At 47.3% G+C, this 26,341-nt stretch overlaps 1 protein-coding gene and 1 pseudogene across 1 annotated transcript; both read left to right on the top strand.

Moving 5' to 3' along the window:
• Positions 1 to 13,956, top strand: part of LOC134490147 (alpha-1-macroglobulin-like) — a 34,007-nt pseudogene extending 20,051 nt beyond the window's left edge.
• A 1,319-nt stretch (positions 13,957 to 15,275) lies between these two features.
• LOC134491061 (ovostatin-like) lies at positions 15,276 to 26,131 on the top strand. Its single transcript, XM_063294567.1, has 5 exons — positions 15,276 to 15,345; positions 15,992 to 16,157; positions 17,365 to 17,585; positions 20,931 to 21,146; positions 26,041 to 26,131. Exons 2-5 carry the CDS (start codon positions 16,013 to 16,015, stop codon positions 26,056 to 26,058), a joined length of 600 nt encoding a protein of 199 aa, XP_063150637.1. The 5' UTR covers positions 15,276 to 15,345; positions 15,992 to 16,012; the 3' UTR covers positions 26,059 to 26,131.
• Positions 26,132 to 26,341: the final 210 nt, after the last annotated feature.

Below are 26,341 nucleotides of genomic sequence, written 5' to 3'. Positions count from 1 at the left end.
GAGGCAGCTCGACGCTACGGCGCAGCCGACGGCGGGACAACCGGTGACGGAAAGAAGCCAACCGCAACTACCAGGGGGAATGCGCACGGACCTCGCCGCCGCCCTCAAAACCGACCCCTGGTTCCTGGCAAACCCCGACAAGGTAACGATGGCGCAAGACCTGGCATGGGGGGAAGGCAGAATCTACGTCCCGGACTCGCAACGCCAGGCGATCTTGCATAGGTCACACGACGCCAAGCAAGCGGGACACTTTGGGTTCCTCAAGACCCTACACCTAACACGGCGCCAATTCTGGTGGCCCGCGCTCAGGCGAGACGTAAAAACCTACGTGGCGTCCTGCCCAACGTGCGCTAGGGCCAAACGGGCACCAGGCAAACCCGCGGGGCTATTGCAACGGGTGGCAGAACCCTCCCGCCCATGGGAGGAAATCTCTATGGATTTTATAGTGGACCTCCCACCCAGCCAGAAGAAAACGGCCATTTGGGTGGTGAAGGACTACTTCTCAAAGCAGGCCCACTTCATCCCCTGCACGTCGGTCCCATCCTCACAACAACTAGCCAAACTCTTCCTCATCCACGTGTACAGGCTACACGGATGTCCCGCACGTGTGGTGACCGACAGGGGCACACAGTTCACCTCCAAATTCTGGCGGGCCTTCCTGAAGCTGACGGGGACCCAACAGGCCCTATCTACGGCTTGGCATCCGCAGACGGACGGAGCCACTGAGGTTCTTAATGCCACCTTAGAGCAATTTATACGATCATATACGAACTACCACCAAGACGACTGGGCTGAACTGCTCCCGTTCGCCGAAGTCGCATACAACAACGCCGTCCACACGAGCACGGGGAAAACCCCGTTCGAAGTAGTCTCGGGGCGCGACTTCATCCCCATACCGGAGCTACCTCAACCCCCGGAACCCCAGGTGGACGCCAGCGACTGGGGACGGAAGATCGCGGAAGCATGGCCAGTAATCACGGCGGCGCTGAAGGAGGCACAGGCTGCTTACAAAGAGCAGGCCGACAAGCACCGGCGCCAACAACCGACGTTCCAGGCGGGGGATATGGCCTATCTCTCCACCAAGTTCCTAAAGTCAACCCAACCCTCGAAAAAACTGGGGCCTAAGTACATCGGGCCGTTCCGAGTCACGCAAATAGTGAACCCGGTAGCAATACGCCTGGACCTGCCACACAACCTCCGGAGACTCCACCCGGTGTTCCATACCAGCCTCCTAAAACCGGCAACCACCTCCCGATGGCACCCAAGCACGCCACAGCCCGCACCGCTAATGATCGACGGGCAACACCACTTCGAGATCAGGGACATCCTCGACTCCCGCAAGCAACGAGGAACTCTACACTATCTGGTCAGGTGGAAACACTTCCCCCACCCGGAATGGGTGGCGGCGCACAACGTTAACGCGCCTGACCTGACCAGAGCATTTCACCGGGCATACCCCGACAAACCGCAATCAAGGTCAGCAAAACCAACCCCCCCCCCGCAGGCCCCCCCCGCCTCCCGTGCCCCAAGGGAAAGGGCCCCCCCCAAGGCCGCGACTTGGGTGGACCTTCCCCCCCCCGGGACTCACTCCCCCCGCCCCGGGCCCACGGGGTGGTGACAAACGATCGCCAGCACCCTCCCCCCGCCCCCCGGCCGCGGGGGAGTGGCAAGCAAGGCAACAGGGCAACCTGGGGGCAACGCCCAGGAGACACAACAAAGGCGACGCACTCTAAATAAGAAAAGAAGGGCCCTACCTGGAGCTGAGCAGCACCCGACCAGCCACGCCTCTCGCCTCGCCGAACTGAGCCAAACAAACAGGGTGTGGTTGGAGCATGCGCACGCCAGGTCAGAACCCGAGCATGCGCACCATGGACACACCCTGGGAAGGCACGTGGTAGAGGGAGGAGCAAAGGGAGGGGCGACAACTACTCCGGCGGGAACTTTGAAAAAAAAAAAAAAAAAAATGTGGCGTTTTGACAGCTCCACGGGGAAAACCAAGAAAACCGAGGGAGAACACTATTCGAAAAGGGGGCAGTATGTCATGAGTGCCGTTGAGCTAAAGTCATCAGCGCAATGGCACTCATGACAATGACAAGGAAATAAGTGAAGGGGCACAAGTTAAGTAGCCATCAACCCACAACGACTAACGGCTAACAAACAATAGCTAAACGAATCACGGAGCCACCCAAGCCATCAGCGGCAATACAACGGGGATCGCCCAGCTGAAAGCAATCAGCAGAAGAATGGAAACCTGAGGATGGGCGATCCCGGAAACCCTCAACCAATGGCAGGGCAACGCATGGGACAAAGGGGGGTGACGTGACCGAGAGCGAGGGGGCGCTGACCGGCGCGGGGTATTTAAACCCCGCACCGGCGCGCTCCTGTCACTCTCAGCTTTTTTCTACCAACGTTGTACCTGCCCTGAAATAAACCAGAACCTGATTTGCAAACCAGCGTCTGAACGTTATTCAGAGGTAGGCAGCGCATGACACACATCCTGTTTCTTATTATTTCTTTATTATGTAACCTAACCAAATGACCATGGGTAATGATTGTCGATGATAATTTATAAAGATCTAATTTTTTGACATTACATTCATTCATATGATTTATATCCACTTCTTAATTCCATTAGCCGGAAGGAGTTGAAAAGGAACTGACCCAAAGCTCCTTTGTCTGCCCCAAAGGTAAGAGGATTGTTCTGCTTTCTACTGCTGGATTATTAAGAGTGTAGAAGCAGGAGAAGAGTAAGTGGTTCTGGTAATCAGGTGTGATTAATTAATGATAATTACTTCCAACTTCTTGCCAGCTTCCCCACTGACTTTCCTAGTGGGAAGCTGGCAGGGAGTGTTGGAAATCATGTGACTGTGACTGAGTATGGCAGTGCAGCCGTGCTGAAGCGGCCACAACTTTGCCAAATTTCAACCCCATGGGAGTAATGGGTCCCGGATTTTGGACACATTTTTTAAGTTAGCCTATTTGAGGTACCTTGGTTCAAAAATTGTTGCCCTTTGATGCACTGTTTTGCCCAGCTGATGATTACAAACAGACAAACAGGAGAGTTTTAGTAGTATATAGATGTTGTATCCAGCACTGTGCAGGCAAAAGTTTCAGTTCGTTTATGTCATCCCCCTTTCATGTTCAGTGTAGATTTTGTTGTGCTCATATTTTTGATTATAGGATGATTCATTTTGTGTGACATGTTCTACTGTGCAAGAACATCCACTAAGACCCTGTACAAAAAAGTGGTATAATTATTTACATCATATTACTTATATTATGATTATCACCTGTACATCAATAATGTTCCATTATGAGAAGATTGTCAGGGAATCGAGATTTACAATAAACAATATATTGTTGTTAATATATTAATATAATATATATATTGTTGTTAATTAACCCAAATCAATCCACAGCAGAATGAAGGCCTCTTTTTGAAGGTTATGGAGTATAATTGTCAGCCCTCTGAGGTAGGCCAGGTCAGGAAACAGACACCAAGGATTATAGGAATACTAATTTATTGTTTAAAGATATAATAACAGAAACTTGAAAGCCTGCAGGAATTTTTCTCTGCCCCCTCTTAGATCATACAGAATCAAGGCAGGGTTCTTTTTAGTCTCTTTCACACATTCCTTCCTTTCCCAGGATGGAGTTATTGTTTACTTTTCTTAACATTTCATCTAATAATGCTTGCATTTCTTTATCAAAGTTATCTCTGCAGTCTTCTACAGTAACCTACCACACTGGGTTGGTAGGTAGATGTTTTAAATTCCCTGTCTAGGGTTGAGAGAAAGTGACAGACCCAAAATCACCTAGCCAGCTTCTGTGACTATGTCATGAGTGCCGTTGAGCTGAAGACATCAGCGCAATGGCACACATGACAATAGCAAGGAAACAGGGGAAGGGGCTCAAGATAAGTAGCCATCAACTCACAAAGACTGAAGGACAAGAAACAATGGCTAAACGGATCGCGAGGCACACCCAAGCTGTTAGCGCTAACGCAACGGAGATCGCCCAGCTGACAGCAATCACCGGAGGAATAGAGAAACCGATGATGGGCGATCCCGGAACGCCAGCGGGGCCTCGCAACCCCTCACCTACCGGCAGGACAACGTGTTGGACAAAGGGGGGTGACGTAACCGCGATTGAGGGGGCGCTGACCGGCGCGGGGTATTTAAACCCCGCACCGGCGCGCTCCTGTCACTCTCAGCTTTTTTCCTATACTGTACCTACACTGTGAATAAATCAGAGCCTGTTCCACAGAACCAGTGTCTGAGAATTATTCAGAGGTAGGCAGCGCATGACATAAAGCTGAGAGTCATAAACTCAGCCTCGCCGAGCCCCACCGGACGACAACGAGCCGCGGGAGGAGTAGACGGCGAGAAGACCAGGAAGATGAGGCCGGCGCGACGCGGACAAGGAGGGCGAGCTGCACGGCAAGAAGCAGAGGAGGACCGACCAAGGCCAGAGGCACCGCGGACTCCCGGAGCCATGGACGCCCACCCGACCCAACCCGAGCCTCAGCTCCAACCCCAAGGGGAGATGGCGACGGAGGCTACCCGACCACGGGAGGGAGCAACATACCTTCCGAAACCAGCGGAGAACCCCACGTCCCACATGGCACCCCAGCAACGGGCATGGAGCGACAGCTCAACGGCGGTAAGCACGGAGGAGGACGATGGAGACACCCAGCAGACGGCGGAGGAAGCGGACCAACGGCCGAGAGAGACTGAACCCCACCGGCAACCCACCCCCACCGACACACCGACAGAACCGGCCCCAGCAGCGGCGCGGATCGTGGACGGGGAAGCACGAGCTGGTCTCGCGGCCATGCAGACCCAACTGGAGGAACTCCGGACCATGCTTCAGTCGCTCATGCCCCCCGCGCCGCCCAACGACGTCCCCGCACAGGTCCGCACCCCGAGCGAAGCGCCGAACCCCCACGGGCCAAATGAAGGTCAACAGACGGCCCAGGCGGACGACACCACAGGCCGGGAAGCGAGAGGAAGGGCCGCACAAAACGCCCGGGCCCCAAAGGACTTCCCCATCTTTGATGGGAACCCCGCGAAACTGTCGTTCTTTATCACGAACGCCAGGGAGTTCATGGGGAGGCACGGACACTCCTACGACTCCGAAGCGGACAAAATCGCTGCCGTGGCGATCAAATTACAAGACCGGGCGGCGGACTGGTACGTCCAACTGTACGAGTCCAGCTCCCCCGCCCTCGCCAACTTCCCCGCCTTCATCAAGGAGATGAGAAGCTACTTCGAAGACCCACTAGCCAAAGTGAGGGCAAAGAGCGCACTCCAAAGACTTAAACAGGGCACACGCACTGTCCCAGACTACGCCCTCGAGTTCAAAGCCCTCGCGGGGAAGGTCAGCGACTGGTCCGAGACCACCCTGCTGGAAATGTTCAAAAGGGGGCTCAACCGCGACGTACTGCAATGGGCCCTCTACCGCGACGACCCAGAAACTCTACACGGGTGGATCCACCTCGCGGGGAAAGCCGAACACGCGCACCGCACCTTCCTCATGACAACTACGGAAGACGCGAACTACAGCTGCAAAAAGGTACCCGCACCACACGTGGGGACGGCCGGCCCCACATACCCAAAGAAGAAATTTAATCAGGAGCCCTGCGGGAGGTGTGGAAAACTTGGGCACAAGACGGCGGATTGCTTCGCCAACCGACTGCCGACCAGTGCGCCTAAACCCACCCCGAAAGCTAGCCCCAAACCACCTAACCTGGTGCCGCCCACTCACCGCCGAATGACCGTAGCCACAGCGACACCAGAGTAAGGCTGGGACGCCTACTGGGGGGAAGAGGACAACGTAGACTCAGACCAGCCGGCGGGAAAAGCTCCCCGCCTGCCCTGAAACACGTTGTGAGGCAGGCGGTGGGACAGCAGCGCGGACCACCTCGACAGAACGGCGAAAGCTCCGTGATAATGGCGGCAATTAAACTCTCTGCCGGCAACGGAGCCACCACGGCCGCGGCACTAGTGGACTCGGGGTGCTCAAAAAACCTCATCCACCCCGACTTAGTCGCCAAACTCGACCTCCGCTGCTTCCCCCTCCCCACGCCGCTGGCATTCCACCAGCTGGACGGCTCTACAGCGGGAGGGAAACCAGCTACAATGCAAACCGAGCCGGTCACCCTGCAAATGGGCACTCACACCGAACGCACATCGTTCGTCGTCACCCACATCGGACAGCCCATTGCAGTCCTGGGAATGCCATGGCTCACGACAAACAACCCGCGCATCAACTGGGAGACCCGCACCTTCACATTTGGCGACGGCAAGTATCGGGCACCAGTTCCAGCGGGCAGAACCAACCCCACTGTGGGACGAGCAGAGGCGACTACACAGGACAACGCCGCTACCACAGCAGACCTACCGGAACAATACGCCGACTTCTCCGAGGTCTTCGGAGAGGCGGAAGCTGACCAACTACCCCCCCACCACAAGACGGATTGCCGGATCGACCTGCTGCCCGACGTCCCCTTACCTAGACCGAAGATCTACTCGATGACCCCGAAGGAGATGGCAACCCTCCGGGAGTTCATCGATAAAAACCTAGAGAGGGGATTCATAGAGCCAGCATGCTCACCGGTCGGAGCCCCCGTCTTATTCCGGGAGAAGAAAGACGGCACCCTACGGCTCTGCACTGACTACCGGGGCCTAAACGCGGCTTCCCTGTCCAACAAATACCCCTTACCCCTGGTGAAAGACATGCTCGCCCACCTGTCCACGGGCAAAGTCTTTTCCAAATTGGACCTTCGCGAGGCGTACTACCGCATCCGAATCAGGGAGGGGGACGAATGGAAGACTGCGTTCAACTGCCCCCTAGGCGCCTTCCAGTACAAAGTGCTGCCGTTCGGACTCGCGGGGGCCCCCGGGGTGTTTATGCAGCTCATCAATGAGGTACTGCATGAACACCTGTTCAAAGGGGTCCTTGTCTACATAGACGACGTCCTTATCTACACAAAAACGCACAAAGAACATGTGACCCTAGTCAAGCAAGTCCTCGACAAGCTCAGAAGGGCACAGCTCTATGCCAAACCTACAAAGTGCGAATTTCATAAAGCGCGCCTAGACTACCTGGGGTACCGAATCTCCGGAGACGGCATAGAAATGGACCCCGCAAAAGTCGAGGCGGTGCTGAACTGGGAACGCCCCCGCAACAGACGCCAACTCCAGAGCTTCCTCGGCTTCGCGAATTTTTACAGGTCATTCGCCCGGGGGTTCGCAGAGATAGCCCTCCCCCTAACGGACCTCCTCAAAACCAAAGGGGTGGGGGACACCCGACGCGCCAAGAACCCGGGTACAGTATTGAATTGGACTCCCGCGTGCCAGACCGCATTCAACAAGCTGAAAGCGCTGTTCACCATGGAGCCAACCCTCGCGCACCCGGACCCAGAACGGCCGTTCGTGGTCCAAGCCGACGCCTCAGACTTCTCCCTGGGGGCCATCCTACTCCAAAAGGACCCCACGGGACTCCTGAAACCATGCGCCTACCTGTCGAGGAAATTTTCCGAGAGAGAAAGGCGATGGCACGTCTGGGAGAAAGAAGCCTTCGCGGTAAAATCGGTGCTAGAAACATGGCGACACCTACTCGAGGGAGCCACCCAACCATTCGAGGTCTGGACCGACCACCGGAACCTTGAGGCCCTCCGAACGCCCAGACGCCTTAGCCCAAAACAGGTCCGATGGGCCCAATTCTTCAGCCGCTTTAATTTCCAGCTGAAGTTCATGCCGGGCAAAAAGAACTTCCTGGCCGACACCCTCTCCCGACTGCCCCAGGACGAAGAACCCGCCCCGGACACCATTGGGACGGTCCTATCCGCCTCGCAACTGGGGATGGCCGTGACCACCCGAAGCGGCGTTCGGAGGCAGCTCGACTCTACGGCGCAGCCGACGGCAGGACAACCTGCGACCAGATGAAGCCAACCGCAACTACCAGGGGGAATACGCACGGACCTCACCGCCGCCCTCAAAACCGACCCCTGGTTCCTGGCAAACCCCGACAAGGTAACGATGGCACAGGACCTGGCATGGGGGGAAGGCAGAATCTATGTCCCGGACTCGCAACGCCAAGCGATCTTGCATAGGTCACACGACGCCAAGCAAGCGGGACACTTTGGGTTCCTCAAGACCCTACACCTAACAAGGCGTCAATTCTGGTGGTCCGCGCTCAGACGAGACGTGAAAGCATACGTAGCGTCCTGCCCAACGTGTGCTAGGGCCAAACGGGCACCAGGCAAACCCGCGGGGCTATTACAACAGGTGGCAGAACCCTCCCGCCCATGGGAGGAAATCTCTATGGATTTTATAGTGGACCTCCCACCCAGCCAGAAGAAAACGGCCATTTGGGCGGTGAAGGATTACTTCTCGAAACAGGCCCACTTCATCCCCTGCACGTCGGTCCCGTCCGCACAACAACTAGCCAAACTCTTCCTCATCCACGTGTACAGGTTACACGGATGTCCCGCACGTGTGGTGACCGACAGGGGCACACAGTTCACCTCTAAATTCTGGCGGGCCTTCCTAAAGCTGACGGGGACCCAACAGGCCCTATCCACGGCCTGGCACCCCCAGATGGACGGAGCCACAGAGGTCCTTAATGCCACCCTAGAGCAATTCATACGCTCATACACCAACTATCATCAAGACGACTGGGCCGAACTGCTCCCGTTTGCCGAAGTCGCATACAACAACGCCGTCCACACGAGCACGGGGAAAACTCCGTTCGAGGTAGTCTCGGGGTGCGACTTCGTCCCCATACCGGAGCTACCACAACCCCCGGAACCCCAGGTGGACGCTAGCGACTGGGGGCGGAAGATTGCGGAATCGTGGCCAATAATCACGGCAGTGCTGAAGGATGCACAGGCGGCCTACAAAGAGCAGGCCGACAAGCACCGGCGCCAACAACCGACGTTCCAGGCGGGGGATATGGTCTACCTATCCACCAAATTTCTAAAGTCACCCCAACCCTCGAAAAAACTGGGGCCTAAGTACATCGGGCCGTTCCGAGTCACGCAAATAGTGAACCCGGTGGCAATACGCTTGGACCTGCCACACAACCTACGGAGACTCCACCCGGTGTTCCACACCAGCCTCCTGAAACCGGCAACCACCTCTTGATGGCACCCAAGCACGCCACAGCCCTCACCGGTGATGATCGACGGGCAACATCACTTTGACGTAAGGGACATACTCGACTCTCACAGGCAACGGGGAACTTTACACTATTTGGTCAGGTGGAAACACTTCCCCCACACAGAATGGGTGGCGGCGCACAACGTTAACGCGCCTGACCTGACACGGGCTTTTCACCGGGCATACCCCGACAAGCCAAAACCAAGGCTAGCAAGCCGGCACCTGCAAAACCCCTCCCCCGCGGGCCCCCCCCACCTACCGTGCCCCAAGGGAAAGGGCCCCCCCAGGCCCGCGACTTGGGTGGACCTCCCCCCCCGCCCCGGGCCCACGAGGCAGTAACAAGCGTTCGCCAGCACCCTCCCCCCACCCCGGGCCCACGGGGGAGTGGCAAGCAAGTCAACAGGGCATCCTGGGGGCAACGCCCAGGAGCACACATAACAAAGGCGACGCACTTTGAATAAAAAAGAAGGGCCCTACCTGGAGCCGATAACCATCCGACCAGCCACACCTCTCTCCTCGCCGAACTGAGCCAAACTAACAGGGTGTGGCCGGAGCATGCGCACGCCAGGGTGTGACCTGGGCATGCGCACTAAGGACACACCCTAGGAAGGCACGTGGTAGAGGGCGGAACAAAGGGAGGGGCGAAAAATACTCCGGCGGGAATTTTAAAAAAAAAGTTTCTTTTGACAGCTCTCCTGAAAAAAAAAAAAACAAAAAACCAGAAAACCGGGGGGGGGCACTATTCGGACAGGGGGCAGTATGTCATGAGTGCCGTTGAGCTGAAGACATCAGCGCAATGGCACACATGACAATAGCAAGGAAACAGGGGAAGGGGCTCAAGATAAGTAGCCATCAACTCACAAAGACTGAAGGACAAGAAACAATGGCTAAACGGATCGCGAGGCACACCCAAGCTGTTAGCGCTAACGCAACGGAGATCGCCCAGCTGACAGCAATCACCGGAGGAATAGAGAAACCGATGATGGGCGATCCCGGAACGCCAGCGGGGCCTCGCAACCCCTCACCTACCGGCAGGACAACGTGTTGGACAAAGGGGGGTGATGTAACCGCGATTGAGGGGGCACTGACCGGCGCGGGGTATTTAAACCCCGCACCGGCGCGCTCCTGTCACTCTCAGCTTTTTTCCTATACTGTACCTACACTGTGAATAAATCAGAGCCTGTTCCACAGAACCAGTGTCTGAGAATTATTCAGAGGTAGGCAGCGCATGACAGACTAAAGCAGGATTGGAACCTGTGTCTACCCCCTTCTAATCCAGCACCTTAACCACTGTACCACGTTGTCTCTCTTTTTTTAAATAACACATACACAGATGCTTCATTTATTTAATGAAACAGAACAAAAAGAAAATAAAACAATAGTGAAAAGAGAAAAATGGTGAGAAGGTGAGGAGGGTTGAGGCCAGAAAATGTTGCTTTTCAGTCATGGGCACCAACACTGTGGAACAGCTTCCCCCTAGAAGCAAGATTGGCCCTTAGGGAAACTGACAAAAACCAATGGTTTCTATAGGACCTTGGAGAGTGATTGCTGCCACTGAAACTATTTTGGTTTATTTTTTATTTGTTTTGCATATTGTTATGGTTTTGGGGGTGGAGTACTTTAGTGGTTACCATGGATGTTTCAATTTTTATTACTTGTTTTCTATACGTCATCAGGAGTTTTGTATGTTTTTGTACGTCATCAGGAGTTTTGAAGGATTGGTGACATATACATTAAATATCACACATAAATAAAAATTGCCCAGGCAAGTTTCCCTAGGTAAGAAATTACAGAATTGGGGCACTGTCAGAGCTGAGCTATATAAACATCACTCCCAGCCTTGGAAATCAGCTGTCAGAGGTGAACCAGGAACTGGGAGCCAGGATGTCAGTGCCAAGGAACAAAGCCAAGAACGAATGCTGAGGAAGTTACTCAGGCAAGGTCAATTCACACAAGAAGGTTTTGAGTGTATTTTCAGTACAGGAAAGCCCAATAGCTGGCCTGAATGGATGGGACTTAAAAAGATGTCACTTTCAGAAAGACCATCCAGGCAGCAGTTATGCTCCTATTTACCTGTACATGGTTATTCTTGAGATGTACTTTCTTTGCACTTAAATACATTTAAGTTAAACTATCTCATTACAGATGCTATGGTCTCTGAGCCGGTATCTTTGAAGCTTCCTGAAAATCTAGTGGAAGGATCAGCCAGAGCGTCTTTCTCCTGTATTGGTCAGTTGGTAGTTTTTTTATATAATGACAAAAAAGTTTGTCTATCACAATTAAAACCTATTTAATTTTACCTGTAAGAATCAGAAGGCATTCTACTTGCTCAAGAAAAATTAAAGTATAACATGGGAATAAGTTTTCTTTCTTTATGTAGGATTAATTCCTACTTGTCTCACTGTAATTCCTGCTGAACTAGATAAACATCTAAAATTTCCACCCCACATGCAGCTCCCTTGAAATGATTTCTACATTTATGTGACCATATTGATTATAAGCAATTTTTCCACATGGATAATGGTCATACAGAAGCAGTTTTGGCATTTTTCTGAAGGAATGCACAGTAGATAATATTATTATGAGAAAAAGCCCTTTGGCCTTTAAGCAAGTTGTAAATCCTATAGATTGCTTCTTTGGTCATTAGTAAAAAAAAAAAAGATGAGGCTTTGGCTATGATAGGAAGAAAGAAGTGTGTTTATACTTTTACTACATCTTCTATAGTTCTCTAATTATAGAATCGTAAAGTTGGAAGTGGCTTTAGAGGTCATTAGCTCAACATATTGCTCAGTGCAGAATCCACTAGAGAAGCGGTTCCCAACCTTTTTGGCACCAGGGACCGGTTTCATGGAAGACAATTTTTCCACAGACTGGTGGCGGCGGGGACGGTTTCGGGATGATTGAAGCGCTTCCTCTTTTTTCCGACCTTTTATTCTTTTTTCTTTGCGCCATTTGGAGATAGCAGCCAATGGGCTTGCTTTCTCTGACAGGAGGCGGAGCTCAGGCGTAATGCGAGTGATGGGGAGCGGCTGTAAATACTCAGCCTGTAAATTCGCTCACTCGCCCACCGCTCACCTCCTGCTGTGCGGCCCGGTTCCTAACAGGCCACGGACTACTTGGGAATGTGCCATCAAAACCATGTCCTCTATGCAACAAGAGGATGTTGATATGTCTGTTGAAGATCTTTGGCATGTGAACATCCGTAGAACAGAGGAATCCTGGAATGTCGTTAACATAGAGATTAAACAACATCGGGGCCAAGATGCATCCTTGTCTGACACCTTTATGGGTAGGTATGCTCTGTGTAAGAGAGCCATTGACTCCAGTATGGACTTTCAGGCATGTATTTGTATAGAGGGCCTTTATCAAATATAAAAGTCTGCGTTCCATATTTAACTTGGCCAGCTTTTTCCATAAGATATCTCTATTTATGGAATCAAATGCCACACTAAGATCAATAAAAGATGTAAACAGGTGCCTTCCATCAGTTGTATATTTCCTTCTCTCATTAGCTACCCCACCCAGTTTAGTGTCATCTGCATAAGGATCCTCTCAATTCTCTCATCCAAGACATCGATAAAAATGTTGAACAGCACAGAGGACAGAGCCCTGGCACTCCACCCAATAATTACTTCCTTAATTGAAGTAGAACCATTGATGAGCATTCATCTAGCCCATATTTAACCATTTTATTAAGACGAATATCATGGGAGACTAGCAGAGGCTTTGCTAAGATTCAGGTGCACTGTGTCTACCACATTCCCTAATCTGTTAAGCTAGTACTTCTGTCAAAAAAGGAAATAATATTAGTTTGGCAGGATTTCTTTGTGACAATTTATTCTGGCTCCTGTTAATTATAGCATGCCTATCCAAGTGTTCACAGACATGCTGTCTGATAGTCTGTTTGAACTGACAAGGCTGTAGTTTCCTGGATCCTCCTCCTCTTCTTTTTTGAAGATGGGGATGACATTTGCTCTCCTTCAGTCTTATGGGACCTCACCAGTTCTCCAGGAGTTCTCAGAGATTACCAAGAGTCATTCTGTGATCACTTCAACTAGTTTCTTCAGTATCCTAGGATGTAACTCATCTGGCTATGGAGTCTAGAATTCATTTGAATTAACTAAATCTTCTCTTACCCTCTCCTTGTGTATTCTAAGCTGTAGTTCTCTCCTTCTCTCAGTGGCATAACAATGACCAAATGGGAATTCAGAAGTTTTGTCTTTTCACTACCACCCATTACTCATTTATTACTTTCTCCTCTCAGAGCACCTACAAGTTCTTTAGCTTTCCTTTTGTTTCTGCTGAACCAATGTATTCTTCTGCAGGTCAGGCTTGATTCCTGGGGAAATACCCATGTAGTTCTCTTGACAACACAGAAGTTGTTTGACTTTATTTTCAGGCATCTTTTTCAACTTCTCAGTGTAGCCCACAGTCCCGGTATTCCCTGGAAGCCTGCCATGCAAATACTAACCAGATCCAACTGCGCTTAACTTTAAGTTCAGGTGAAATGTTACCATCTGCTGTAGACAAAATAAAGCTGTTGCCATCTGCTGTACCCAGAACAATGAAATGCTTGCTGAATGGCCATTCCATTGTATTATGTTCACAAAACAATATATTTTTGATAGGAGATCTCATGGGCACAGCCATGCAGAACCTGCAGCAGCTTCTCCAGATGCCCTATGGCTGTGGGGAACAGAACATGGCCCTCTTTGCACCCAACATCTACATCTTGGAGTATCTGACTGCAACCAGGCAGCTGACTGAGGAGGTCAAATCCAAAGCTACTTAGTCACTGGTAGGACTCTAACACTTGCTTTGTCTAAAACTCAGCTCAGGCAGATGCCTCCCAAATCCATTGAAGTATAAAGAAAAGGAGGTACAGCACCATCGAACTTGCAAGATTCAGTTATTACGGCCAGTCTAAATAAAAGTAGTTTTAGCCTTCCTGTGGAGTAGATTTCCTGGTTTGGCCTAGTTGGTGGGGCTGATAGGGTCAGCAGAAGTGAAGATGTTCATTGGTTGGCCAAGTTATTTCTGAGGGACTGGGGAGTTGGAACAGTGGTTGGTTTTGTAGTCTAATTTGCTTCATAGTGATTTCCATAAGTGCCACTTTGAAATTATCACTTGACTTGTTCAGGAAAGGGTGGATTAGGAAGCCTACTTCCACCCTCCCCTGCAATCAATTGTGCTTTGAGGATAACGAGCAGGGGCCAAACAATGCCTGAGCCAGCAGTGTGTTGCAACTATCAAAAGAGCCAGTGCACTTTTGGTAATGTATCAATGGAGCTATAGTGTCAGGATCATGTGAAGTGATAGTACTGCTGTGTGCTGCACTGGTCAGATCACACCTGGACAGTCCTGTGTCCAGTTCTGGTCACCACAATGCAAAAAGGATGCTGAGGAACTTGAAAGAATGCAGGGAAGAACAACAAAGATGATAAGGGGCTTGAAGGCTAAATCTTATCAAGAGTAGTTAAAGAAACTTGATATATTTAGTAAAGGAGAGAAAGCTAACAATCAATTCATGGTTGTTGTTGCTGTTGTTAGTTGCTGTCGAGTCATTACGACTCATGGCAACCTATGTATAACAGAACGAAATAGCAGCCTTCTAATACACGAATGGATATCACAGGGCAGTGTGTGTGAATATATTCTCCATAGCACTTGGTGGTAAGACAAGAACCAATGGATAGAACCTTTGCAGTGAGAAATACAAGCCTGAAATCAGGAGGAATTTCCTGACTTTGAGAGCAGTTATAAAGCAGTGGAACAGTCTACCTCCTGTAGTTGTGGGTGCTCCATCACTGGAGGTTTTCAAGAAAAAACTGGACAGCCATTTGTCCAGGATGAGATGAGGGTTCCCGCACTGGGCTGGGAGTTAGACCTCCAAGGTCCTTTCCATTCTAAGCAGGGTACATGTTTGAAAATAAACAAAAAAGCTGTTGTAGGGGTTGATTTTTGGAAAGACACTGCAGCACATGAAGAGGTAATTAATATTTTCCTTCGCCACTGTTGTCTGGATGAAAATCTTCCTAAATTTTATTTGCTTTTGTATCTTTCCTCCTCTTTTTTCTTTTTTAAATGCACCTATTTTGTTTTTCCGGGAGGAGAACAGGATGAGCTTTCACTGGCTGCCTATATCACCTCTGCTTTTCTTGAATCTGGATTTCCTACCTCGGTATTCATTTTCTGTTATCTAGCTGATTAGGATTTCAGTTAATTTACTTTAGGATCCTGCTAGCCAGTGTCTATATGATGGATGTGGAATAAGCATGATGAATATACAGAGATGCATAATATTGAAAAAAAGGATGTATTCAAACTCTATTTTGGATTTTCCTGTACTGAATGTAGTACCTTATACAAGACCTAAACTAGGTATTAAATGTTTCTCCCATTTGTTTCAGTCCTCCAAAGTCTTTAGATTAGGGATCTTCAGACTTTTTTTCATTTAGGGCCATAAAATATATTTATTATTAAACAAATTATTATTAAGCATTTATTAAAATATTAATAATAATCTTTTATTATTAAAGGATAACATTTGGGGGTAGTACAAGGGCCACAGGGTACATAGCGATGATGCAAAGCAGAGGTAGTATATCACAACTGTAAGCAAAGTCATAATTAATCTGTTGTTTCCTAGAGTTTGCGGGGAAGGGTTGTTGTTTTTTAATTTATACAAATGGCAGTAAATTGTGCCACCAGTTTGGCTGATTTTGGGCGGGGGGCGGGGGTAAAATTTACTTGAAATTGCTTACACCTTAATTTGCCTAATATTATCATGATGCCTACAAACTGTTTGACAACTTTTTTCCCACCAGCATTCAGTGGTCCGAAATGCCATGTACTGTTTGGAGGCTGGATTAGAAAAAGGAAATACTACTATTTATGACCAAGCTCTCCTGGCCTATGCCTTTGGCTTAGCTGATAATAAACACAAACTGGATTTGTTACTGGATAAACTGATTGAATCAGCTAAGAAGGAAGGTGAGTTGCCAATGGTCTCTTTTTCTGACTTTCCTACTATGCCTGCAACCCAAGAGGCCAGTTCAGCATGTGGACTATTATCCAAAAATAAACAGTATGCCATTATAAATCTGCTGGTTTTTATGATGCTAGAATACTCTTTATTTTTGCTGTAGCAACTAACAAGAACTCCCATACTAAAATGTGAAGAGATTAGCAAATTTGATAGATGGAACTATCTATAGAAAAACAGAACTCAGAAGTAGGTCATATGAGGCTGTGGTCACTGAGCTCTTCCAGACATTCCCTACCGTGAGGTGAGATGCATCCTTGATCACATTATGCCATAATGAAGGGCTTGTAATTTCAATATATTCCTATGCTACCGGCATTGAATCCATAGATAGAAAAATGCTGTTTCAAGCAGTGAATGTTGCTTCAGAAATGCCTATTGTACTTACCGTTATTTTCTGTTTCAAGTTCGTGCAAGATTTCAAGGCAAGATTTGACCCAAGACTGCATACTGGACTGGTTAACTTACATGCTCATGTGTAGAGTGCTGATTGCAGTGTTGAACAACTCCCAGTTGTATCAGCAGGACCAGCATTGCATTAGCACAAGAACGAGCAAAAGTCGGGCCTGTGACTGACTACAGCAATGAAGATAAAAGCTGAGACAACTGAACAAAGGCCAAAGCAAGGTTAACTCTGCCACCTCAAAAGAGCTCCAATAGGCCGAGTTTAATGAAGAAATAAGTCTCATTGGCCATCTAGTTATGTCACTGTTGGGAGCCCATCACATGCTCAGTGTTTCTCTGCAATTGCCATGTTTAGCAATGAAGTTGCAACATTGTATGTTGTCTGTAACAACCCCAGTAATAGCAGGAAGGCTACAGTGTGTTTCAAAGACACCCGATTCAATTCAACTTCAAAGCATATCTGTGCTTTAAATGGTGAATTTGCATTGATTGGGTGATTGGATCAAAGGTCCACCAAACTGAAGCACTTCTTCAAAGCTTTGCATGGTTCTGATCAATAGCACATGAAAGTTTTAAAAAGCATACAGCCCTAACAAGTGGCAGTTCTAGCACAGGAATAATACAGATTTCATGTAGCAAAAGACAAATCTCAGATGCTGTTGCATTCCCCTTCCGGAGAGGATAGGACTTAAGTTTGTGCATGGAAGCAGTGACCTGAACTATTTTTGGGCCTTTCTTTGCAATTATCAGGTGGCTCATTACACTGGGAACGAGATGACAGGCCACCTGCAGAACCATCTCCCTCTTTCTATCCACGTGCTTCGTCTGCGGAGATTGAGATGGCCAGCTATATGCTTTTGGCATTGCCGACTATACCCAGCATAACTCCAGAGCAAATGACAATATCATCACAGGTCGCGCAGTGGATTTCCCAGCAGCAGAATTCCTATGGAAGCTCCTCTACCACGCAGGTAAAGGAACCCCTGTGTTCTCACTTATCTGTATTCTGCAAGAAAAATAACCAAAGTTGTAAGCAAAAATAGTCAGTGTGGTTCATGAAACTCAGAAGGCTTGTATTCTAATCCTTGCTCAACCATTAAAACCATAGGACACCTTGCTTTCTCTTATCAATCTTTATAGTTGGTACGAAGAATAAAATAGATTGAGATACACATGTAAATAAAAATAAATTATGCAGATAGAAAAGCTTTTTACAGTAAACGCATCACCGTATTTTCTTATGGGCAGAATGTAATCAAAACATGGATAACTGTTGCTAAGATCAACAAACACAGGAAGAGTTGTAGTTGGCACATTTGTTACAATTATGCATATGAACTCCTTGCCACAGCTGTCTCTTGAAAATCTCTTGTCCACTACATTTCTATCCCACCTTTCATACAGGAGCTGAAGGCAATGCACATGACATTTTTTCATATTTTTCCCCACCGCAACAATACTGTGAGATATATTGGGCAGGAGAGAGTGATTGGCCCAAAGTCACCTTAGGAGTTTCTGTAACTGAGGGTAGAGCAACATTCAACATTCAACATTCAAGATCTGACTGCTTCCTTGAAACTGGGTAGTAAAGAGTAGTAAGGGTTGGGTATGATCAGCATACTGATGGCACCCCACTCTAAAGCTTTCAGTGATGTTCCCCAGTAGTTTCAGATAGTACCAATCGAAGCGAATATTTGTAGCTCAGGGTTGAACTGTGGAGTGCTTGGTGCTCTCTGAGCCTTGTTGTTTTCTTGTAGACATTTCATTGCCAGACTAGGCAACATCTTCAGTGCGAACAGGGAGAGGGCCTTGCTCTCTGTTTATATACAGTGGCTTGCCCTGCTTGTGTTGTTGGGGGTGTTGTTCTCTCCTTGGGAGTTCTTTGATTGGGCTGTTGTTTGCTGCTTGGTTGACTGACTGAGTTAATAGTTCCTTGATTAGGGTGTATTGTGCTGTTTGGTTGTTCATCTGGTGTTAATCCTAGTGTTGATTTTTGCATATCTGGGTGTTGATTGCTGGTGAGGAGGTGTACTGGTCTTTCGGCTTTTCTACTGTCTTTTGAATGGTATGTAAATATTGTTTACCTCTATGTGTCTGTTGATGGCTGCTTTGTCTGAGTGCCAGGCTTCCAGGAATTCTCTGGCGGTTTTGGATTTGGCTTGGTTTAGGATGCTCACAGCTTCCCAGTTGAAACTATGGTTGAGTCTGTCCATGTGTTGTGAGATTAAGAAGTTCTCATCATGTCTTCTGACTGCTAGTTGGTCTTCGTGGATGTGCTCTGCTAGTCTTCTGCCTGTCTGTCCTACATAATGGCTGTTACAGTCTTTGCACTGTATGTTGTAGATAACTCCTGTTTTTTCTTCTTGGGCTACTGGGTTTTTTGGGTTACTTAATATGTTTTGAAGAGTTTTAGTTGGTTTTTGTGCTATGGTGATGCCATACAGTTGTAACAGTTTGTTGGTAGCTTCTGAGATGTTTTTGATGTAGGGCAGTGTTATCCTTTTCATAGTTTCCATTGGTTGGGTTGTAGTGGGTTGGGTGGTGAAGCACTTTTTGATAAAGTTGAGTGGGTATCCATTTTGTTGGAAGATGCTGTACAGATGATATTTTTCCTTTTTCTGGTGTTCTGGGTTGCTGCAGTGTGTAAGTGCTCGTCTGAATAATGTTCTTACACAGCTTCTCTTATGGAAGGTTGGATTGTTACTTTGGTAATGGAGCACTTGGTTGGTGTGGGTAGCTTTCCTGTAGACTTGTGTTTCTAACTTACCCTCATTTCCTCTACTGATGAGGATGTCCAGGAATGGTAGTGTGTTGTTGTTTTCTTCCTTCCTTGTGAATTTTATTCCATTAAAGGTGTTTTTGATGGTCTTGTGGGTTTCTTTCAGTTGTTCCTTTTGTATTATGACAAAAGTGTCATCTACATACTGGATCCATACTTTGGGTTGTATGTGTGGGGGTGCTATCCTTTTCAGACGCTGCATTACAATCTCTGCTATAAGTCCTGAAATCGGTGATCCCATGGGTGTTCCTTTGATCTGTTGGTATATTTGTCCATCAGACTGAAAGTAGGTCGTAAGGCAGAGGTTGATGAGGTCCATTACCTGGGTATTTCTATTTTGGTGTATTTGGCTAGGTCGGGTGTGCTGCACAAAACTGTGGCCATGGATTCTTTCGCTAGTGCCGGATCTATGGATGTGAAGAGCGCTGTAATGTCAAATGACACCATGTTCTCATCTTCTTCTATTTTTCTATTTTTTTCTATTTTTCTATTTTGAGCATCCTAAACCAAGCCATATCCAAAAACGCCAGAGAATTCCTGGAAGCTTGGCACTCAGACAAAGCAGCCATCAACAGACACATAGAGGTAAACAATATTTACATACCATTCAAAAGAGACAGTAGAAAAGCCAAAAGACCAGTACACCTCCTCACCAGCAATCAACACCCAGATATGCAAAAATCAACACTAGGATTAACACCAGATGAACCATCAAACAGCACAATACACCCTAATCAAGGAACGATTAACTCAGGCAATCAACCAAGCAGCAAACAACAGCCCAATCAAAGAACTCCCAAGGAGAGAACAACACCCCCAACAACACAAGCAGGGCAAGCCACTGTATATGAACTGAGAGCAAGGCCCTCTCCCTGTTCACACTGAAGATGTTGCCTAGTCTGGCAGTGAAACGTTGGCAAGAAAACAACAAGGCTCAGAGAGCACCAAGGACTCCACAGTTTCAGATAGATGTGGAATAGCATAGGGGACAGGATAGAACCCTGAGAGACCACAACAGGTCAATGACTTTGGAGTTGAGCTTGCACCACTTTCCAGATGACAAAGGAGGACTGGTCCCATAGCAGAACAGTGCCTTCAGGACCCAGTTCCACCAGGTGATCTAAAACGATGTCATGGTTGATGGTATTGAAATCTACCAAGGTTGCATATTCAGCATCAGTTATCAACTAAGGCAACTAAATGAGTTTCAGCATCATATCCTAGATGAAACCCTAATTGACATGGATCCAAAATGCATCTGGAGTTGCAAACAAAAGATTGGTTCTGACTGGTCTATTCCGAATTTGTGGTCATTTAATTATCTGCTTGCTTTTCCTGGGCTATTGTACAGAAGAGTTGCAAAGAAAGAAGACAGATAAATAGATTTATGTATAAATGAAGCAATCTCAATCAGATAGGTTGGTCATCTGGAAGTACCCTATGTAAGCTGCCAGTAGTGGTCAGATGTATGGGTCTTAATAGGTCTTTGGTAAATCAACAAACCAGATGTTTTCTCACTGCCAATATTCTTTTTCAGGACACAGTTGTAGCTATACAAGCTTTGGCTCAGTTTAGCCAACTTACCTTCTCTGAGGACAGTCAGAATTCTGTCAAGATCCACTCTAACAAACCTTTTGAGAAAGTCTTTGAGGTAGATAATACCAACCGACTATTGCTGCAACAGACTTCCTTGCCTGATGTTCCAGGAGAATATTCCATTGATGTGAAGGGCAGTGGATGTGTCTTTACACAGGTATCTATTCACATAGTCTACAGGGAAGAGCAGAACAAGGTTGCAAAAATTGTGGTTTGTTCATTTTTTTATCACATTTATATAGCTGCCCATCTCACATAGTGACTCTGGGCAGCATACACAATAAAACAATCCAAATAGATGAAAACTAATTAAAAATATAACCAAAATAAATTTAAAAGATTTTAAGAAATACAGAGAGTGCCTTCCGTCAACCATCATGTAACCATCTAGCAGGCTCCCCTCTATCATGGAATCCTCAGGCTGGTTGACAAAACCATGTTTTGAGGACCTTCCAGAAGCCCACAGGGTTGCAGCCAGCCTCACTTCAGGGAGAAGAATGTTCCACAGGACAGGGGCCATGGCTTTCTTCCTAGATCCCACCTGACGAAACTCCCTAGTTGATAGGACCTGTAATGTGCCTCTTCTGCCGGACCTGATGAGACGGGTAGATGTAACTAGGGAGAGGCGGTCCCTCAGGTAACCTGGCCCATGCCATGTAGGGCTTTAAATGTCATAACCAGCACCTTGAATTGCACCTGGAAGCAAACTGGCAACCAATGCAGCTCATGGAGCAGAGGTGTAACATGTACAGTTCTTAGAGCACACCTAACTGCCTGCGATGCCTCATTTTGCACCAGCTGAAGCTTCTGGATATTCTTCAAGGGAAGCCCCATGTAGAACCACATTACAGTAATCCATTCAGGAAGTCACTAAGGCATGAGTGACTGAGAGTAGAGCCTCCCGATTCAGGAATGAGCACAACTGGTGTACAACACAGCTGTGCACAGCCCCTCCTGGCCATAACTGCCACCTGCTCTTTGAGCAGAATTTGTGAATCCAGAAGGACCCCCAGATTGCACACTGGATCTGTTTGGGGCAGTGCACCAAAGATGGTAAATTCCCAGATACAGAAGACCACAAAACCCAAAGCCACTTTGTCTTGCCTGGGTTCAGCTGAAGCCTGTTGTTCCCCATCCAGACCCCGACAGCTTCCAGGCACTGAGAAGGGCCATCAGCAACATCACTTAGCTCACCAGGGTGGAGATGTATAGCTGGGCATCATCATCAGTAGATAATACGTTACCCGATGGTGACAGATGATCTCAGCCAGCAGGTTCATGTAGATATTAAATAGGAGCAGAGAAAGTACCGAGCCCTGCAGCACCCCACATAGTAGGGGCCAAGAGCCGGACCTCTCGCTCTCAATCAACACTGACTGGAACTGGCCTCGGAGGAAGGAAGTGCACAATTCAGTGCCACCCACTCCCAACTCCCAAAGCTAGTCCAGAAGGATGCCATGGTAGATGGTATTGAAAGCAACCAAGAAGTCAAGTAGAGCAAGGATGGCTGCACTACCCCCATTCCGCTCCTGCCAGAGGTTATCCAAAAATGCAACCAGTGTCATTTCCGTCCCATATCAGGGCCTGAATCCTGACTGGAAGGGGTGCAGATAATCCATTTCATCCAGGATCCTCTGAAGCTGTTGCACGAATGAAACAGAAATTGCTTTAAAATTCTTTCAGAGGAAGAGAGTGTCAGATAAATTTTCATAAGCAGAATAGTGCACATTTTCTTAGCAGTGTGGCCACATTTGTGTCTTTTTATTGTACAATAATCATACACATAGTCCTCGCTTAGCTACCACAATTGGGACCAGCAACTCCGTTGCTAAGTGCCACAGATGCTAAGCAGAAAATCATGTGATCACAATGGGCTGACAACCTCACTTCTCATTCGGTCATTAAGCAAATCACTGCAATTGTTAAGCGAGACATCACGTGACTGCAACTTGCGATTTTACTTCCACGTTCTCCATTAACTCTGCTTGTCAGAAGCCAGTTTTGAAGTGTGCAAATGGTGATACATGACGTGGGATGCTGCAATGGTCTTAAATTCGAGGACTGGTCACAAAGCTGTTTTCTAACACTATTGTAACTTCAGATGGTTGCTAAATGAGGCAGTCAGTAAGCAAGAACTACCTGAATTGTTTTCCAGATTTCCACATTTCAATAAATCCCAATGAAAGACACCATGACAGAGTTCTCTTCTGGATGTTTGTCCAGTAGACAGACTGTCATAATGTATTCAATCAATGATTAGTACCTTTCTAGTATAACAATGCTGTATTAATAATCACTGCTAGAGGGAGTTCTGCTCTTGAGCAACAACTGGAGAATTTCTTCTTCCTTTGGAGAATTTGTAGATGTTATCCCCCCAATTTGGAAAGGCCATTTGTGCACAGTTCTGTTAAAAAGCATTGCATTATGACTTAGGGTGGCAGTCTATTAAAATAGAGGAAAAAGGTTAAACAACTGTCACTCTTTGTTCCAATTTCCTACTCAATATTATCACCTCTCAAAGTAGCTTTGCACAGCTATTAGCCTTCATGCTAACAAAAATGTGGGCCATAATGCCTTCCATTGATTCCACGATGGTCTCTCTCTGAAACTGAAGCTATGCTGGAAGTTCTTAGAGATGTTCCTTTTCTCAGATGGAAAAATTGACAGCTATAGATTAGTATCTAGGCCCAGTCTAGTTTTTCTTCAAGTTCTAGTTTCAAAATGTACGTGCTTTTGAAGATCATTGATGTGTGTGTTTTGATGAATCAGCGATGGCTGGGAGTCTTTAGCAGGAGAAAAACAACTGAACTGAACCTGATATAAAGAAGAAATATATTCAGAAGCAATACTGAATATGTGTGCCTGTTGTGGCCACTGATACCCTGCCCATGTGGAAATCTTAACTTGTTAAAGCAGCTCTAGGCTCAGGCAATATAAATGTTTGGAATGGTTCAGGTGGTTTTTCAGCCCCATATTCTTTTTCCATTTTTTCCAGACAACTTTGAGGTACAACATAAACCTTGCACAAAAGTCTTCTGGTTTTTTTCTTTCTGTGCACATGGCAAATGCTTCTTGTGCAGGTGTTTCCAGACAATGTTTGCCATAAACATCTCAGCCAGGTACCTTTGATGTATCTAATTCATATTTATAAATGAACAAGGTAGCTAATACGATGTGTGCTGAAGCAAGATAGATGTACCAGTCAATCATCTAAAACCCTTGCCTGTCCTCCAGCCTTCTTTTCCTGCCTCCAAGAATGAAACGGTGGTTGCAGCTTGGGAAAGGGCTGCCTTATAGTATATGTCCCAATTGCATCTGAAGGTACTTCCATGCAGAAGTTGCTCACAAGCTCAGAGGCTTGTGTCCGAATGACAAAAGTAGGGTTGTGTCTTCTCAAGGCAGGATCCATCCCTGGTGTGTGTATATGTGATGTCATGGCTTACGTGCATTTCCACAAGACAACCCTGCTTTTGTTGTTTGCCCCTCCTTGATAACCCTGGGGATGTCTGCTTCCACATGATGCTGTCAGCAATCCTCAAACACTTTCCCAGACCTTACTCAGAACAGCTCATAATGATATTCACTACAGGCATTGCAAGTATAAATAGAGCCAACCAATGTGCCCTCCAGCTGATCAATAAGGGGGCACAAAAATAAGTTTCCAGTCAATGTGCACTCCCCTTATTATTGTATAGTAAAGAGGGAAAGTCAGCTGAAAAAAACAAAAAACGAATTCAGTCCAAAATTTCCATAGTGCTCTGGAAGCATTGCAGCCAGCCAAGGGAGAGCTAGGCACTGGCAGAAAAGCTGCCTACCCCCAAGCCCCACAGAGCTCCATGTCTCAGATCTGCACTTCTGTTTTTTGCAGATTTTGTGCAGCTGAGCTGGAAGAAAATAATCTCAGCTGCCCAAGAAGGACAAGTTAATGTGAATGCTGGGGTGTGATGCCAATCTCAGAATGGTTCAAACCTTATGTAGAAGAGTTCTTATCCCCAAGAACTGCCTGACCCATCAGTCTTGCATGTTACTCCCCCTCAACCTTGTAGCACTACAGCAGCTTTATATTTAGCAGTTTTGAAATATTGTTTTTTTCCCCCTATCTGCACTGCAGAAGATTCAGAAAAAAATACTAGTGCCTGAATCTTCTGGATGGACGTCTGAGCTGCTGAGGCAAATTGTGATGGCAAGAGATGAAGTCTGAGGTCTTAGTAAAAAACTGAAAATAAACAAATACCTTGGCCCAAAGGGTTTCCATCTAAGAATTCTGAGGAACTGAAATTCTAGAACTTCTAACAAAAATACATAACATGTCCCTAAAATTGGCTATTCATCCAAAATGAAATGCTAATTTTTAAACTAAACCGTTTGGTGTCTGAGGGCCATATTTGGGAAGTAATGGAAATAGCAGGGGGTCGTAATCAAAAAATTTTTTCTGAGCTTTGGGGAGGTCTTAAGGGGCTCTTCAGCTTGGAATGAAGGAGGTGATACAACTATATAAAATCATACATGGCAATTGGTAAGGTGGAGATAATTCTTCCCTCTTTCTCACAAGGTCATCCTACGAAAATAAAAAAAAAATTACCCAACACATAATGAAATTCTAATCTATAAAACAGGATTGGATGGACCCCTTTTATCAAGTTACCAAATGGCTATCTACTGCCTCCTGAATCGTATGTTTTAAATATTGATTGCTAGAAAGCAGCAGCAGGATTCTAGCTTGCCCTCCAGTCAAGGATGGTGACCTGCCCCACTGCATCCAGCTGGCCATGGTCTGACACAGAACATAAGGACCTTTAGCTTGATCTTCCTCTGTGTTTTTAAAGCTATGTTAATCCAATTTTGGACCTTATGCTGTGGTTTTAATGTTTTGTACTTCAAAATTACAGAAAACTATATCATTTCTTTTCAGCAGCAGCTCTGGGGGCTGCAAAAATGAGGCCACAGGTTGCTATCCTTTCTATAAGCAGTTAAAAATAATAATTTTTGATGGATCTGAAGATGATTTTAGTTAAGGAATTCATTTCAGTCTGGGCTTTCTTTCCATTCAGTTATACTGGGAAGTGTAATCATTCCAACATGGCCATCATCAATGCAAAGATGCTCACAGGATTTCTACCTGATCAGTCAACCCTGCAAAAAGTAAAAGTTCATAGCAGCCATTACATTATTTCATTCTGTAATGTTGCCTTGGAAGGATTTAGAACTTTATCTAACCTCTTATTAAAGAAAGCAGAAAGTGTGATGGAATGTGTCTCTGAAGAGGGAGGTTATGCGATGGACTTCAGTAATGCTGCTGGTTCTCAGAAAGGAGGAAGCACATGCCAAGGAGGGGAGCGAGATAAGAAACAA

Source organism: Candoia aspera, chromosome 2 (genome assembly GCF_035149785.1).
Source record: "Candoia aspera isolate rCanAsp1 chromosome 2, rCanAsp1.hap2, whole genome shotgun sequence".
NCBI lineage: Eukaryota > Metazoa > Chordata > Lepidosauria > Squamata > Boidae > Candoia > Candoia aspera.
The sequence above is the reverse complement of the archived record's forward strand: the minus strand, read 5'-3'. Positions and strand labels throughout refer to the sequence as shown.

Bases quoted from the DNA above. Each gene is read 5' to 3' on its own strand.
- LOC134491061 (XM_063294567.1), top strand. From the start codon at position 16,013: ATGTACTGTTTGGAGGCTGGATTAGAAAAAGGAAATACTACTATTTAT. The intron at 16,158-17,364 runs GTGAGTTGCCAA...TGCAATTATCAG, and splicing joins TGAATCAGCTAAGAAGGAAG to GTGGCTCATTACACTGGGAA. The intron at 17,586-20,930 runs GTAAAGGAACCC...ATTCTTTTTCAG, and splicing joins GAAGCTCCTCTACCACGCAG to GACACAGTTGTAGCTATACA.